Genomic DNA, 17,200 nt, shown 5'->3' on the forward strand with positions numbered 1-17,200 from the left:
AATTTATTTACTTAGTAGGGGAAAATTAAAACCTATTTTATTAGGATTGTATGCTCTATTACTCAGTACTATCAGGTCAGTTTGTTTCTCTTCCTTGTTTAAAACAACATACAAGTTACAGTACAAGCAGGCAGATCTTTTTATTTGACAGACACTCCTAAGACATGGGAGTAGGCCATGGTCATGATCCCTCTTGGCCTCCCCCTTTTTATACTTCCTGTCTCTTCCTTTTGGTTGTGCCCTATACAAAGTAGGGCTTGTACCCACCACCAATCAAGAAAAGGAATGCAAATAGGCATACACTCTAGGCCAACTGGTATCTGCAAGTTATGTAACAGCAGGCTCTGTTGCGCATGTCTTCCCATAATTCAGTCTGTTATAATCAGATATGTATGTGTGTGTGTGTAGAATATTTATGAACCCTTAATTGGCTCCTAGTTGCCTAAGGTTACTTGAGGAAGCCCCTGTGGTTAGGTTGTACCCACTGTGTGCCTAGGGCACATGTGCAGGAGTTAGAAAAGTCTCTGTGGTTACTTCCTGTAGCATCTGTGAATTTTCCTGAGTGTGTCTGGAAAGGCGTTTTAGAGATCAGCTTGCATCTTTTTTTTGGAGAAGGAAATGGCAACCCACTTCAATATTCTTGCCTGGAGAATCCCATGGACAGAGGAGCCTGGTGGACTAGTCCATGGGGTCCCAAAGAGTCAGACACGACTGAGCGGTCTTTTTTGGCTAGGCCACTCCTTGTTGCACATGCCTAACTTGCTACCTAATAGTACTAACCACCCTAAAAAATGTGCTTTATTATTTGACCTAAATAACTGTGTCAAATACACATATATCATAATTATAAACACAAAGTAAAACTGGTATACACAGGGACAAAAACTAGAGAGAAATATAGCACCCTAATTAACGCACTGATGTGAGATTTCATGTTTCGTTTCTCTTTTTAACTAATTCTCCCATATCGGCTAAACATAATACACATACATTCGTAAGCTTTTCTCCTGTTAACTGGTCTTCTGTCAGTTTAATTCTCAGCCCCTAAAATTAAAAGTTTCTCCCTCTTAACATTCCCTAAATCTAAGAAGTCCCATTCACTCTGTTTTAATTATTATCAATACAAAAACAATTTCCGAATTTCTACTTCTCTAACCTTTTTCTCCATCACCCAATCACCTATTAAAGACATCTCCGTTTAAATGTGTGGGTCTTGCAGCCAAATTTAAATATCTGAAGACACAAACATATTCCCAGCCAAAATCAGCCTCCAAATGAATATCCTTTGAACAGTTGCAGTGTGAGCTCTTTGCGTGAACTGCGTAAGAGTACTGCCCCACGAACCAACTCCCGCCTCTTCTTATACAACACACAGCTCCTTGAAGTTCTCAGCGTCCCTACTCGCCACCACTGATTTCTTTGTAGTCAGGGCCTAAATTTACGCCGGCGGCTTCCACATCTCACAGAACCCTCCGATGTCATCCAATCACGGCCCAGCCAGAAAGCCAAGGCTCAGCAAGGCCTCACGACGTTCAACTACTCAGGACCTTGCTTCGCTGGTATCACGTGACTCGAGTCCCCGCCTCCCACCCACTCCCTCAGAGGTTTGGAGGCACCGCCCTTCAGCTGGCGCTCGCTGATTGGTTATTGCTCGCGTGGTCTCCTGGGTGACGGGAACGCGGTAGCCTTCTTGAAGAAGATCGGGTGCGCTTGCGCACTTGTTAGATCGCGCCGCTGCTGGATCTTTGAGATGAAGGTAAATAACTTACAAACCCGGGGGTGCGGGAATGTGCGACCACTGGGCATTCCCTTAAACTCTCCGAGAGTCGCTTTCAGGATAGAGGCTTGTGACCTTCCTTCCTTCTCCCGAGTGCTTAAGAAATGGGGAAGGGAGCGGGGTGACCAGGGAGAGCAGAGGCGAAGTTGAAGAAACAAGGGGAAAGGAAGGAAAATTGAAGAGGAGACGGCGGGGAGGGAGGCCTCTCATTTCTGGGACCGCAGACCGAGTTGGTGCGTTTTGGCCATTCCTCCACTGCTGGAAATGAGCAGACTGGATCTGAAGAGACTCCGAATTCGCCCGAATTCACACGGCGGGCAGAATGAGTTTGGGGGAAAAAAGTGTTCGGAGGGTCCTTGTAGAGTTGGCTCGTTCGAGTGTCAGGAGCCGCCTCATTTCTTGCAGCTAAACCCCTGGCAAGGCTCCTGAACAGCCTTCTGGCGGCTATTCAGCTCCTTAAAATGAGTGAAAAGCTCCGAAAGAATCTCAAATTGTATTGGCTGTGACTGGCGCAATTTACAGATCACCTGGTGACGGTGTATATTATTCACGGGGAAATCTGCATGCACAGGTCTCAATCTCTAGAGCGTCATCCTCTGCATGCATCGGTTTTAGGATTGCGCTTATGAACCCCATTCCCGGGTCACTGGCTACAGCTCATTCACCCTTCGCCTTACCAGACAATAACCCCGCCCCACTCCTAGTGCCCCCTACTCCCCATCCCACCCCCCCACTCCACCGCCACTCCCCCCCCCCCACACACACACACAGGCCCTGATCTGGCATAGAAATGGAAAGCTTAATTTTTTTCATTGTTTTGCACATTTTCGTGGTTATAGTGTAAATTGGAGTTGACCTGTAATCTTAACTCACATTTCTAAAGCTCTTCACCATTTATGAAGTACTTGTAGCTCAGTTGGTAAAGAATCTGCCTACAATGCGGGAGACCTGCATTCGTATTCCTGGGTTGGGAAGATCCCCGGGAGAAGGAAATGGCAACCCACTCCAGTATTCTTGCCTGGAGAATCCCATTGACTGTAGCCTGCCAGGCTCCTCTGTCCACGGGGTCGCAAGAGTCCTACACGACTTAAGGACTAAACCATGAGAGTAAGGAGATACTGTTATTCCTGGTTTACAGTTGAGAATTCTATGCTTGAGGCCATTTAATAGACCTGCTTTAAGCCCTACAGCTAATAAGTGAAAAGCAAAATCTAGAGTTCCCTGGTGGTCCAGTGGTTTGGATTCCTTTCTTTCACTGTCAAGGGCCCAGGTTAGTTACCTGGTTAGGGAACTAGGATCCCACAAGCTATGTCGGTGGCCAAAAAACAATTGTATTAAAAAATAAAGATTGAAAAAAAGCAGTCTAAAGGTTCGTTTTCTGGTTTTGAAGCTAGCACCTTTTTACGGGGTGTTGTATGTGTATGGAGCGCCTGTTGACCTCCTTTGAAGAAAAATAGTAGGTAAAATCACAACCAGAGGAGGTCTACCAAGAAACTAGTGACATTCAAATTTAGGGAGCCCTCACTTGCATGTAGGGGTTCCAGGGCAATGTGGTCATAAAATTGCAAAAGTAAAATGCTTTTATACTTTTTTTTAAGGGTGTCTTCTTGCTCCACACAACTTGGATGCACCTGTGATTGATTATAGGCATCTGTTTTCAATAGAGGTGGATTTAATCATCTTTTTAATGTAGTAATTGCCTGTAATTGGTGTAAAATTTAGACCATTGGAAGAGTTTTGTGTTACCATTGAGACTGTCACACCACCTGCAATTGTATCTAAACTTAACTTGCCTAGATATAGGCATCATTGTTTAATTTTTAATTTAACCTAATGTTAAAATGTAAATTTATTCATTCAAACTTATGGCTCTAGATGTTTTGTATCAGCAGTGTTTAATATAAATATAATGTGAGCCAATGTACTTTAAAATATTTAGTAGCTACATTAAAATGTTTTTAAAGAAACAGTTAAGGTTACCTTCATAATGTATTTTGTTTTACCCAGTATATCCAAAATATTATCATTTCAACATGTAATCAATATGAAAAATTATCAGTAAAGATAGTTTGCCTTCTTTCCTGTATTATCTTTTTTTAAAATAAATTTATTTATTTAAATTGGAGACTAATTACTTTACAATATTATATTGGTTTTGCCATACATCAACATGAATCTGCCACAGGTGTACATGTGTTCCCCATCCTGAACCCCCCTCTCTCCTCCCTCCCCATACCATCCCTCTGGGTCATCCCAGTGCACCAGCCCCGAGCATCCTGTATCATGCATCGAACCTGGACTGGTGATTCGTTTCACATATGATATTATACATGTTTCAATGCCATTCTCCCAAATCACCCCACCCTCACCCTCTCTCATAGAGTCCAAAAGACTGTTCTATACATCTGTGTCTCTTTTGCTGTCTCACATACAGGGTTATTGTTACCATCTTTCTAAATTCCATATGTATGCGTTAGTATACTGTATTGGTGTTTTTCTTTCTGGCTTACTTCACTCTGTATAATAGGCTCCAGTTCATCTACCTCATTAGAACTGATTCAAATGTATTCTTTTTAATGGCTGAGTAATACCCCATTGTGTATATATACCACAGCTTTCTTATCCATTCATCTGCTGATGAACATCTAGGTCGCTTCCATGTCCTGGCTATTATAAATAGTGCTGTGATGAACATTGGGGTACACATGTCTCTTTCAATTCTGGTTTCCTCAGTGTGTATGCCCAGCAGTGGGATTGCTGGGTCATAAGGCAGTTCTATTTCCTGTTTTTTAAGGAATCTCCACACTGTTCTCCATAGTGGCTGTACTAGTTTGCATTCCCACCAACAGTGTAAGAGGGTTCCCTTTTCTCCACACCCTCCCCAGCATTTATTGCTTGTAGACTTTTGGATCGCAGCCATTCTGACTTGTGTGAAATGGTACCTCATTGTGGTTTTGATTTGCATTTCTCTGATAATGAGTGATGTTGAGCATCTTTTCATGTGTTTGTGAGCCATCTGTATGTCTTCTTTGGAGAAATGTCTATTTAGTTCTTTGGCCCATTTTTTGATTGGGTCATTTATTTTTCTGGAATTGAGCTGCAGGAGTTGCTTGTATATTTTTGAGATTAATTATTTGTCAGTTGCTTCATTTGCTATTATTTTCTCCCATTCTGAAGGCTGTCTTTTCACCTTGCTTATAGTTTTCCTTTGTTGTGCAAAGCTTTTAATTTTAATTAGGTCCCATTTGTTTATGTTTGCTTTTATTTCCAATATTCTGGGAAGTGGGTCATAGAGGATCCTGCTGTGATTTATGTCGGAGAGTGTTTTGCCTATGTTCTCCTCTAGGAGTTTTATAGTTTCTGGTCTTACGTTTAGATCTTTAATCCATTTTTAGTTTATTTTTGTGTATGGTGTTAGAAAGTGTTCTAGTTTCATTCTTTTACAAGTGGTTGACCAGTTTTCCCAGCACCACTTGTTAAAGAGATTGTCTTTTCTCCATAGTATATGCTTGCCTCCTTTGTCAAAGATAAGGTGTCCATAGGTGCATGGATTTATCTCTGGGCTTTCTATTTTGTTCCATTGATCTATATTTCTGTGTTTGTGCCAGTACCATACTGTCTTGATGACTGTGGCTTTGTAGTAGAGCCTGAAGTCAGGCAGGTTGAGTCCTCCAGTTCCATTCTTCTTTCTCAAGATTGCTTTGGCTATTCAACGTTTTTTGTATTTCCATACACATTGTGAAATTATTTGTTCTAGCTCTGTGAAAAATACCATTGGTAGCTTGATAGGGTGGAGAAGGCAGTGGCAACCCACTTCAGTACTCTTGCCTGGAAAATCTCATGGACGGAAAAGCCTGGTGGGCTGCGGCCCATGGGGTCACTGTGAGTCAGGCACAACTGAGCGACTTCACTTTCACTTTTCACTTTCCTGCATTGGGGAAGGAAATGGCAACCCACTTCAGTGTTCTTGCCTGGAGAATCCCGGGGACGGGGGAGCCTGGTGGGCTTCCGTCTATGGGGTCGCACAGAGTTGGTCATGACTGAAGCAACTTAGCAGCAGCAGCTTGATAGGGATTGCATTGAATCTATAGATTGCTTTGGGTAGTATACTCATTTTCACTATATTGATTCTTCCTATCCATGAACACAGTGTATTTCTCCATCTATTAGTGTCCTCTTTGATTTCTTTCACCAGTATTTTATAGTTTTTTATATATAGGTAGTATTTTATTCTTTTCGTTGCAATGGTGAATGGAATTTTTCCTTAATTTCTCTATTTTCTCATTATTAGTGTATAGCAAGGGATTTCTATGTGTTGATTTTATATCCTGCAACTTTACTATATTCATTGATTAGCTCTAGTAATTTTCTGGTGGAGTCTTTAGGGTTTTCTATGTAGAGGATCATGTCATCTGCAAACAGTGAGAGTTTTACTTCTTTTCCAATTTGGATTCCCTTTATTTATTTCTTCTGCTCTGACTGCTGTGGCCAAAACTTCCAAAACTATGTTGAATAGTAGTGGTGAAAGTGGGCACCCTTGTCTTGTTCCTGACTTTAGGGGAAATGCTTTCAGTTTTTCACCACTGAGGATAATGTTTGCTGTGGGTTTTTCATATATAGCTGTATTGTCTTTGAAATCATATAGTCATGTGTGGTTTATAGCACATCTAAATTTGGACTACCCATATATCAAGTCCTCAATAAAATTCCAAGTACACATGTGGTTTGTGGCTTCTATATCAGATGTGCTCAGTGGTATTTGACCCTTTGGAACTTAAAGGACTGTAGCCCTCTCCCAGCTCCTCTGTCCATGGGTTTCTCCAGGCAAGAATACCTGAGAGGGCTGCCATTTCCTCCAGGGAATCTTTCCAACCCAGGGATCGAACCTGGGTTTCCTGCATTGCAGGCAGATTCTTTACCACTGAGCCACCTGGGAAGCCCTCCATATTGTATACACAGTTCTTTGTTGTCAAAGTGAAAAGAATGATTTTTCAGTTGAAAAAGTATCCACCCAATAGCCAAATTAAACACTTAATGATAAAGTGTATCTAATGGAGAAAGGAGAAAAAATAATTTTGAAGGAGGTATAGATATTTTGTATTTCTGTCATGATTAAGGGGTTTTTTTTATGGTTAAGGTTTTTTAATAGCAACTTTATTAAATTTAATCTCCCCAAATCCATGCTATTAATAATTAGCTAAATTCCCTGATAGCTCAGTTGGTAAAGAATCCACCTGCAATGCAGGAGACCTGGGTTCAATCCCTGGGTGGGGAAGATCCACTGGAGAAAGGATAGGTTACCCGCTCCAGTATTCTGGCCTGGAGAATCCCCATGGACTGTAGCCTGTGGAGTTGCAAAGAGTCGGACATGGCTGAGTGACTTTCACAAATTCAAGTTTAATTTTTTTTAATTTTTAATAGTTATAAAACACTAAATCATAAATTTATATAAAATTAACATTTAGAAACATTCAAAAGCAAAAAAGTTTTATAGTAAGTGCTCCCGTGTATGTTGAGGTCTGTACTTGACCAGCCAGATTATGGTTATTTGGTTGGTTGGTTAATTGGTCATTTTATTTGTTACATTGTTGACTTCTTTTGGGTAAGCTCTAGCATAAGCTTTCACCATCCTGAATCCTACTGTTTTCATTATTATGTTTTGACATCTTTTCTGACCAACTGTTAATTGTATGTTTTAAAATATAAAAATTGTGTTGTGCTTTTTTAGCGTGTTTTCTCACTACTAGAAAAGACTTGGCTTGGCACACCAATACAGTTTACCTGGCAGAAAACATCAGGAAACTATCTTGCTGTAACAGGGTAAGATAACAGTGATTGTTAGTAAATCACTCTGACTCCACGTGGTTGTATGCCCACCAAACCATACCATCTGTTCAGTAGAAATTCTTTAATGATGGTTGCATGGTGAGAAAAGTAATATATTAATATCACAATTCATAGAACCTTTTCCCTAGTGATAACTTTTTACATACAAATTGTGAAACTATCATGAGAAAATATAGAAATCACTTGAATGTATAAGAAAACTCTTTAGATACATAAGAAGTAAAATTTAAATCATATCTTTTTGTTCTAATTGCTTTTAGAGCTGATCATATTGTGAAAATCTTTGATCGCCATGGTCAAAAAAGAAGTGAAATCAACTTATCTGGGTAAGTACAGAGGTAGATCAAAATTTTTTCAAACTTTGTGGCCTAAAAGATAAAAAAACACTGTCTTAAAACTTATAATCAAGTAGAATTTTGTAATTTATGTCTAACCTGTATCTCTTCTTTTGCTTTCTCCATTTGCAAAGAGATTTAGTTTTGTATACCATAAGCAGTTAATGAAATAGGTATATAGCATATGAATTAAGAGTTTAATACATTCATTGACAGATAAGCTTTAAGGCAGAATTGTAAATGAGTCTATGTGAAAGAATTCTTATTTAATTATAAACAAGCCTTAATGTATATATTTGCAGATAAGCCCTTATTGATGTAGTATTTCCTCTCTAATATAAATTGGAAAATAGTTACTTTCCACACTTTTTTTATCCTTTTTAAGAAAGTCATTCTAGATTACAGTAAGCATAACGTAAGCATTTTTAATAATTCAGTGTGATCATTCCCTGTATTAGTTATTTTACCCATAGTCTTAGTGGTTATTATGATGTTTGCATAAGACCTAAGTGGTCTTAAGCTGCCAGGCTTTTTAAATTCACGTCAGCCTTGTGTAGTTTATCAGCCACCATCTTTGCAAATTAGGTGGCTCTACTTATCTCACACCCACCTAATGCCACCATTTTAGCATTTCCTATTGCTCTCTTAATTGTTGCTTCTGGTTTCTATATTTCTGGGGAACAGAGGGCAAGCTAGTTATAATTATGTTTAGAATAAAGTGAAAAGGCACTTAGTAAAAAACTTCTCTGATTAAGTTGTAGGAGCTTTATTGCATAATCTCTGTAACATTGCTTTTGGTTATGCAGTGTCCTTATTTTTTTGCTTCTGAGTTCTTTTGCTGTATTCAACATAGCTGAATTAGACTGACAAAACATCATCAGATAAACAAAATGCTATTATATGTTGTCTTTAATGATTTTATTAAGAATTTGAAAGCCTCCCTCTTCCATACCTCTCAAAATCTGTGGAAATACTGTAGAAAATTAAGATCCCCAAACATATTTTAGTAGTTTGAAGAATAATAACTGAAGTGATTCCCAGATGTCTTAAATGGAAAGCTGAGTGTTGCTTCAGGGGCCCGCAAAGTCTGGGATCTGAGCTGGAGCTGACGTAATAATAATAGGAATAAAGTGCACAATAAATGTAAGGCACTGGAATCATCCAGAACCCATCTCCCCAACCCCAGGTCCATGGAAAAATTGTCTTCCACAAAAGGCCAAAAAGGTTGGGGACCACTGGGCAGGTGCCCCAAAACAGTCTCCAAATGAGAAACAGAATCAGAAGAGGAAGAAAAGGTTAATCTCCAGGGAAGTTCTTAAATTACAATAAACATTTGGAGTAATTTTAAACAGTAAGAAACATATTAAATAGAGCATTTCCTATTTATAACTATTTTGTTACCTTAAATCACTCTTCTTATTCTATTCAATATTAAGATATGAAATGAAAATGACTTTTCTTACTATGTATTTCAGAATTCAGTATTTCTTACTGTTTGCAATCCTACATCTAGCCAGCCTTGCTCTGTTTAATACACAGCTTGTCTAGATATTTCACTTCTTATCAGTACCTTCTTTTTCCCTCTGTGCATCTGAAACCACCTTTCAAAAGTTGATCACACAAATTTCCTCTTGATTCCAGACATGATTCCTTTCTAGAGGTGCTTGATGAGTATTTTACCACAAGAGCCCAGCTCTTTACAGGTGTCAATAAAATCTGCTAACCTATTAGATATAATTGTATTTAATATAGTATGTGAAAATGATATTTAAAATAGAATTCAAAATGTTTCCATCCCCTCAACAACAACAAAATTGGTGTTAGTGTTATCCAGGCAGTAAATTTGGAGTTCTGTTTCTTACTTTAGAAAGTTTATGACTTTAAAAATAGATTGAATGGACTTGCTATAGACAAAAATCACAAATAGTTGATTGTTTGAATTTCTTTCCCCTACTTTAATGTATAGTGATTGTTTTGTTCTCTTTTTTAAAAAGTAATTGTGTTACTATGGATTGGGACAAGGATGGAGATATTCTAGCAGTGATTGCTGAGAAATCCAGTTGCATTTATCTGTGGGATGCCAACACGAACAAAACCAGTCAGTTAGACAGTGGCTTGAGGTAAGGATAACTTTTTTTATTTTTTAAATCTTCACTTAGAAATACTATTTGCAGCTTTGATGCTAAAAAGATCTTACTACATTCATTATAAATATGCCCTGATGAGATATTTTCTTATAAAAGGGAAAAATTCATTTCTTTTAAAATTGTTACATATAATCCTATTACTTTTGCCCAATTAATTAGAATACAGTATCATTCTAAAATATAAAGAGCTTCTTAAAAAGTTGCTTTCAGTGAAATAGACTAAGTCCAAAGAAGAGAGAAAACATTTATAGGAAAATCTGGAAATAGGATGACTACAGGCATGACTGGATCTAGGGGTTGTAATGATGCAGTCTAGACATCTCACAGCTCTTTCTTTCTCTGTATTGACTTCTTCTAAGTCAGACTCTCTCCCTCTTTTAATTCTGTTGACGTATAGTTGATTTATAATGTTGTGTTAATTTCTGCTGTGCAGCAAAGTGATTCAGTTATACATATATGTACTTTCTTTTTCATATTCTTTTTCATTGTGGTTTATCACAGGATATTGAATATTGTCCCCTGTGCTATACAATAGGTCCAAGTCATTTATCCATCCTGTATATATTTAGACTCTTTTGATGGCTACTGGCATCAGCTTCTCCCATTCTTCACAGCAAGTTATACCAAAGAAAAGGGCATGCCACTATTACATCGCCAGTATCCTCTCAGTTCTTTAAAAGGTCTTTGAATAGGGTAGGCAGGGCCATAGGGTTGATAATCCTACCCATGAAGATTGGGGTAAGAGTGGGACAGTTCACAAGTGGAAGAAATCCTGGGCAGACCGAATAAGTTACAGATCTCTGCTAAAATAGAAGCTATTTACCACATGGAAAAGAAAAACTTGTCAGTATTTACAGCTGAAATGCAATTTTGACCTTGAACAAGTTGCTTAACCTCTGCTTAAGCTTTAGTTTCTTCATATATGTAAAATGAGTCTAGTAATAATATCTGCCTCATAGCATCATGTGGCCTATAAGTGCAGGAAGAGATCACACATCTACCATAAGATTAGGCTTTACTTTTCCAACATACTTGTCAAGGAATAACAGAGCAGGTCAAAACATCCCCCTAGTGCAGGTTCCCTCGACCCTCCAAAGTGAGGCACAAGAAATGCACCCACAGGCAATGGTGTCTGACCAACATCAAGTCTACTAGATCTGAGAACCTCCACTTCTTGCTCTGTCCTTTTACACTTCCATACCTCACTTTTCAGAAGGATTTTACACACTCTGTGCTTCCATTCAAGAAAGTGAAAGTGTTAATTGCTCAGTTGTGACCCCATGGGCTGTAGCCCGTCAGGCTCCCCTGTTCATGCAGTTCTCCAGGCAAGGATACTGGATTGGGTTGCCATTCCCTCCTCCAGGGGATCTTCCAACCCGGGTCTCTCACATTGCAGGTGGATTCTTTACCATCTGAGCCACCAGGGAAGCCCAAACCTCCTTCTGAGATGCCCTTAATAGTGACAGAGCTGGAAAATCTATATCCTTTTTCAAATCATGAATTCCCAATAATTTTTTCAGTTTACTGTATCACAGTTTTAGACGTTTTAAAAGCTTAAGATGTTATCCATTAAGATTTTTACCACAATTAGAGTTACAACAATCATTAGTAGACAGATTAATAACTCTTATCATTAGTCATCTCCTGAAATGTGAGATTCCGTCATGACTGAATTGAAGCCTTTTATTCATTATACCTTTGTATTTTAGGTCTCACTGACTTAAGATCACTTTATAGTGTCTCAAAATGCCTTTAGCACTTACTCTTTGTCCTAAATCATTAAAATTGTAATTTTATACTTCAGCTTCTAACTAGGTATTACAGTTATTCATGAAATTCACGAAGCACTTTTTAAAAGGACTGCTTAGGAGGTTAGGTTGTAAATTGTTTAGTAATTTACATCTTAATGTTACAGGGATCAATTGTCTTTCCTTCTTTGGTCAAAATTTGGAAGTTTCCTGGCCGTTGGAACTGTTAAAGGAAATTTGCTAATTTATAATCATCAGACATCTCGAAAGATTCCTGTCATTGGTAGGTTACAGCTGGAAACACTGCTTAATATTTGGGATGCTTTAACATAAATGTAAATTTTATCACCTCAGGTTTCCCTGATACTGCAGGGGAAATTTTGTAGTTTAAAATTGACTTCCCTTGTCAAGCCATACCTCTGTCTAACTAGAAGATCCATCTTCACTACCTACTAAGAACTTCCCAGGTTACATAGAACAAGTTGCCCTCAGGTGAGTGAGCCTGTGCCTCTGGACACCAGTACATTAATAGCATGATTTCCATCTGTCCCTTTCTCACCCAGATTATGCCTCTGCTATGGAGTAGCTCATGTGCCTATCAACACATTAGTAGATGGGCTAAAACATTTGGCGACTTCTTAGACAGAGTATATCCATATTCCTAATTCTGACCCCTCACTGTCTCCAGTCACTAATCTAGGAGTGAACTAGGAGTTATTTTTACCTCAGGGTATATGACTGGAAGGTATGCGTATTTATTCCTTCTTTGACCTTCTTGATTCAGCCTCTTTGATTCCCCCAGCCTCTGGCACTTAGCATCTGACTACCTGAAGGAAATAGTATTGATTTTTTTCAATTGTTGTAACATCAGGCTGGTGAGGGGTGAAATGGGTAGGCTTAATTATAATTTACTGCTAATGGAAGAATTAAATGCTGGAGATAATAGTGCCCACAGAATACTTGAGAAAGGGCTTTTCAGTTAAAGACATTTATTCATTTCAAGTTATTTTCACATATATGTATATCTTTCATATGTGTATTTTTAGCACTCTGGCTATACAGTTACACCATTGATCCATTTGAAAAGTTGAACTAAAAAATCAGCTTTCACCATGTAAATTAATTTGTTTGACTTCGGTAGGCATTTTCTGTATCCCACTTCATTTATAGGCATGTCCTACCAGTTAACTTACGATCCTTAGATAGCTTGAGACTTGAGGTAAGAAGAAAATAATCAGGTCAAAACATGATTATTTGGTGTCATTATTTGTTCATATGTACATGATTTTATATGTGATCTTTGTATTTAATATGAATATTGATTCTAATTCAGTCTAATTTATTAACTGTATAAAATAGACCTGAAAATATTCAGGTTAATTTTACATTTTAGGCCCTTTCACTGCCTCTTTCAGAGTTTGTTGTGATTTGTAGGTGTGCTCTTTTTTCCCTCTGAAATAATTTACTTTTCTAAAACCAAGGCATTTCACTTCCAGTAGCAGCTGCACAAATGCACAATCAGCAAGTGGTTTTTACAGTAACTAAATGTCTGTTCCCTTGTTATGTCTTGCTCTGATTTCTTTCCTTGAACTGTGTTAGATACAGGCAATCCTCACTTTGCATGATTCTAATATGCATGAATTTCATTGACCACAGTTTACTTAATATTGCCAGTCTCCCAATAACATGATTCACATTTCAGTAACTGTGGTATATTCCTGTAAGTTAATATTAATTAAATGAGTCAAAACCTGCCCAGAACACTGTTAAGTAAGCACACGAAAGTGTTAACTGTTATCACTGATGTTAGGACTAACCTGAGTTCTGAGCTCTAGAAGAAAAGGAGAGATTTTCTTCTCTCTGTCCTGAGTGTAGGATGAAGTTTGTCCTTGGCATCTTTCCACCTCTCTTAATGTACTCCTTTATCCCTTCTAATACCTATTACTTTGGATACCCAGTTCCATTGTACTACCTATATCTCTTAATCAATCCATGATCAGCAAAATCTCCTATATCCCAGTCTCTTCTCTGAATGTTCCCTTCATTTTTGTGCTCTGGTCTCCTGGTTTGAAATACTACCTCTGTAGTCCTATGTTTGTCTCTTCCAGACTCTAGACTCATGCAAGCAATTGCTTACTCAACAGCTCCGATGAAATTTCTAGTGAATACTTCAGATTTGATATCACCAAACCGTGCAGCCGTTCCCTCTCATCATTGATACCTTTTCATCCTCTTAGATGTTTAAGCCAAATCTTACTGTTATCCTGACTCTTATCTTCCTCATACCCTCTATACCAAATGTGCCAGAAAATCTTACAGGATTTACCTCCAAATATGTCCAGAATCAACTTGTCTCATCACCTCTACCACTACCACCACCACCATGGTGTGGGGCTCAGATCTTCTGCCTGCATCTCTGCAATCTCTTAACCGGTCTCCCTGCTTCAACTCTTGCCCTGCTATAAGAATATTCTCAACTCAGAAGCCCGAGTGAGCCTTCTGCTCAGAACTAGCCAGTGGCTCTTCATGTCACCCAAGATCAAAGTCAGAATCCTTACAATGGCTAGCCAAGCCCTCTATGACCTGGCCCTTGAAAACTGTGATTTCATCTCTTAGTTACCTTTCTTTACTTTCTGGCCTCCAGCCACACTGTTCTCCTAGCTGAGCCTCTAACACACTGGACACATTCTTGCTTCAGGGTCTACTGACTTAATAACTATTTATTTAGAGCCTGCTTTCTGCAGAGATACTGTATTAGGTTCAATAAGGGGTACAAGGAATAATAACAGCTAAAATAGCTAACACTTATATAGCACTTCCTGTATTGCTGGCACTCTTCTAAAGGCTTTAGTTCATTTGATCCCCAACCCTGTGAAATAGCTTCTACTATTATCCCCAAATTTTGGACAGTGTGACTAAGGAATAGATAGGTTATCTTACCCAAGGTTTTGTGATAAGTAGTGGAGCCACTTACTCAAAATAGACAGCCTGCCTCCAGAAACTGTATACTTAATTAACCTTGAGACTCTTGAGTATTTATCTATTCTAGGACCTTTAACGAAAACCTGATGTCAAGTCATGTGATTTCCACCCCAAAATGTAGTTTTTGCACTGGCTAGATTGCTTAATTAAAAAGCGTTCTGATACTTAGTGGCTCTCTAATATCCCTCACTAGCTAAATGACTCAGTTCTTAACATAAATCTCACTAAGGTGCATTCATATTTGTACCTCAATATTGTCACGAATCACTGTATGTCTTTCAGTTATATACAAATAATCAAAATTGTGATGTTGAATCGGCTTATGCCAAGGGTCTCCCACATCATAAAGCTGAATATAATAAAGATAACTTCAGTGCTTTGAGATTTACTTCTTTTAAGACATTACTGTGATAGGTTTTGTTATATGGTTAAACAAACAAACTTGTCGAGGGGTGGGATATCTTTTTATGTTAGGACCTATGCTCATATTCACATAAAAAGTTGGAAAATAGGATTGCCCTTATATACAGTTATCTTGATTTAAAACTTTGTTATAAACTCTTTTAAATAAGGCTGCTTAGACACTAAACTGCTTTGAGATTTTAAATTCCTTGTGTGTTTAATTTCCATAGTATATTATCTAAACTTTGAGATTACCATCACAGATTTTGTAAAAAATTTTTTTGAGAAATCAATATGTACAAAAATCATCTCTTTTGCAGGAAAACATACTAAGAAAATCACATGTGGATGCTGGAATGCAGAAAACATGCTTGCTTTAGGTGGTGAAGATAAAATGATTACAGTTAGTAATCAGGAAGGTGACACAATAAGACAGGTAATACAGTAACTTCTCTTTGACTTGCTGTGTTCAGATTTTCCTCCAAAATAAAGTTTGTCTATCAGACTGACCTATAAAATTTTAAAATCTCTATGAGAGATGTTTACAATAACTTCATATTCTAAACATCAAGTTTTTTCTTTTTATGTACTAGGACATTTTTCTTTTAATACAAATACTTTATCCAAATTTCCTCCTTTGTACACTTCCCCTTGGCTAGTGTTAGCTTGGATTATTCAGCTCTGTGGTTATAATCAACCATTATATTTGTGAATATCTCTTATTTTATTTGTGTATTTACAGTGTAAATCATAACCACTGGACTCAGTCAGATCTGCCTGATTCTAAAGCCCACTCCTTTAGCTGATATGTTAAATTGGTTCTAAACTAACCCTAATTAAATTTTAGGATTAAGTTTTACTGCTGTTCAGATTTCCCACGATTAAGGGAATTTGTATTACCCATAGCTGTATAATCTTACCAGTGGCAAAATTTCAATTGGGAAGACTTGGCTTATGGTTTAGTATTTCTAGAGCAATAGTGACTGACACATTCTTTGAATACTTCTAGTTTTACATTAATAGGTTCTACATTAGCTATTTATTGCTGCATAACAAATTACCCCTGAAACTTAGCAGTTTAAAAGAACAGATGTTGCTTTGCCATTTTTGTGGGTGAGTAGTCCAGACACAGCTAAGCTGAGTACTTCTGCCTCAAGGTCTCTCACGAGGCTGCAGTCATTTAGCATTCTGGACTGCGGTCTCATCTGAAGTCTTGACTAGGGACAAATCTATTTCCAAGCTCATGTGGTTGTTGAAAGGCAGGCTGTTAGGCTCAGGGCTTAGCTCCTCTCACTATTGACTGGAAGCCTGCCTCATTTTCTAGCCACATGTATCTCTCCTTAGCATATCTCACAACAAAGCCCCTGGCAAGAGAATGAGAATAGTCATTCAAGACTTAAGCCACAACCTCTTAATAAATAACCTCATCTCAGAATTATTTTTGCCATATTCTGTTCTCTAGAAGTGAGTCACTAGGTTCAGCACATACTCAGGGTCTGGGTGGCAATCGCAGTAAGGCATGAAAACCAGGAGGTGAGGACCATTGTGGACCATCTTAGAGGCTGCCCGCCATGGGCCCCCTTCTCTCAGGAAGAGAAAGCTAATCATGCTAAAACACATGTAGCCTTATATGATTGTCAAATGTGTGATATAGCTTACAAACCCTGTAGCATTTGTGAGATAGAGGAGGTAAATGAATGTTGGATTGTGAATTTGTAAGAGAGAAAATCTAAATCAGTCAAGGTATAGGCTAAACTATTGTAACAGAGACCCAAAATGACAAGGACTCTAAGAATATAGTAGTTCAGGTGGCTTTTTCCTCTTTCATTTTATCATATAACAGGTAAGCAGGTCATCTGTGTATCTCTGCTTCTCCAGGTTGTGTAAAGTCCCCCTTCCCTCCTTCCCCACCCTTCCTTCCACCTTAATATTTTGCCATTTATTAGGGTGTTTTGCCCTCAT

The 17,200-nt window shown here is 38.3% G+C and overlaps 1 protein-coding gene across 6 annotated transcripts in view; it reads left to right on the plus strand.

Annotated features, from left to right (window-relative positions):
* The first annotated feature begins 1,679 nt into the window (after positions 1–1,679).
* WDR19 (WD repeat domain 19) overlaps positions 1,680–17,200 on the plus strand; it is a 78,619-nt gene continuing 63,098 nt past the window's right edge. For 4 of the 6 annotated variants that reach the window (XR_009494782.1, XR_009494783.1, XM_015471584.3 and 1 more), the window contains exons 1-6: positions 1,715–1,756; positions 7,506–7,597; positions 7,885–7,950; positions 9,954–10,079; positions 12,022–12,137; positions 15,559–15,674. Coding sequence is in view for 4 of the 6 variants with exons in the window: in XM_015471584.3 (XP_015327070.2) it covers positions 1,751–1,756; positions 7,506–7,597; positions 7,885–7,950; positions 9,954–10,079; positions 12,022–12,137; positions 15,559–15,674 (522 nt within the window). In the remaining 2 variants the exon portion in view is untranslated. Of the gene's footprint in view, positions 1,757–7,505; positions 7,598–7,884; positions 7,951–9,953; positions 10,080–12,021; positions 12,138–15,558; positions 15,675–17,200 lie in introns of all 6 variants that reach the window. The other 2 variants (NM_001206027.3, XM_015471582.3) reach the window with 2 other exon arrangements.

This window comes from Bos taurus, chromosome 6, assembly GCF_002263795.3.
Source record: "Bos taurus isolate L1 Dominette 01449 registration number 42190680 breed Hereford chromosome 6, ARS-UCD2.0, whole genome shotgun sequence".
NCBI classification, from domain to species: Eukaryota; Metazoa; Chordata; class Mammalia; order Artiodactyla; family Bovidae; genus Bos; species Bos taurus.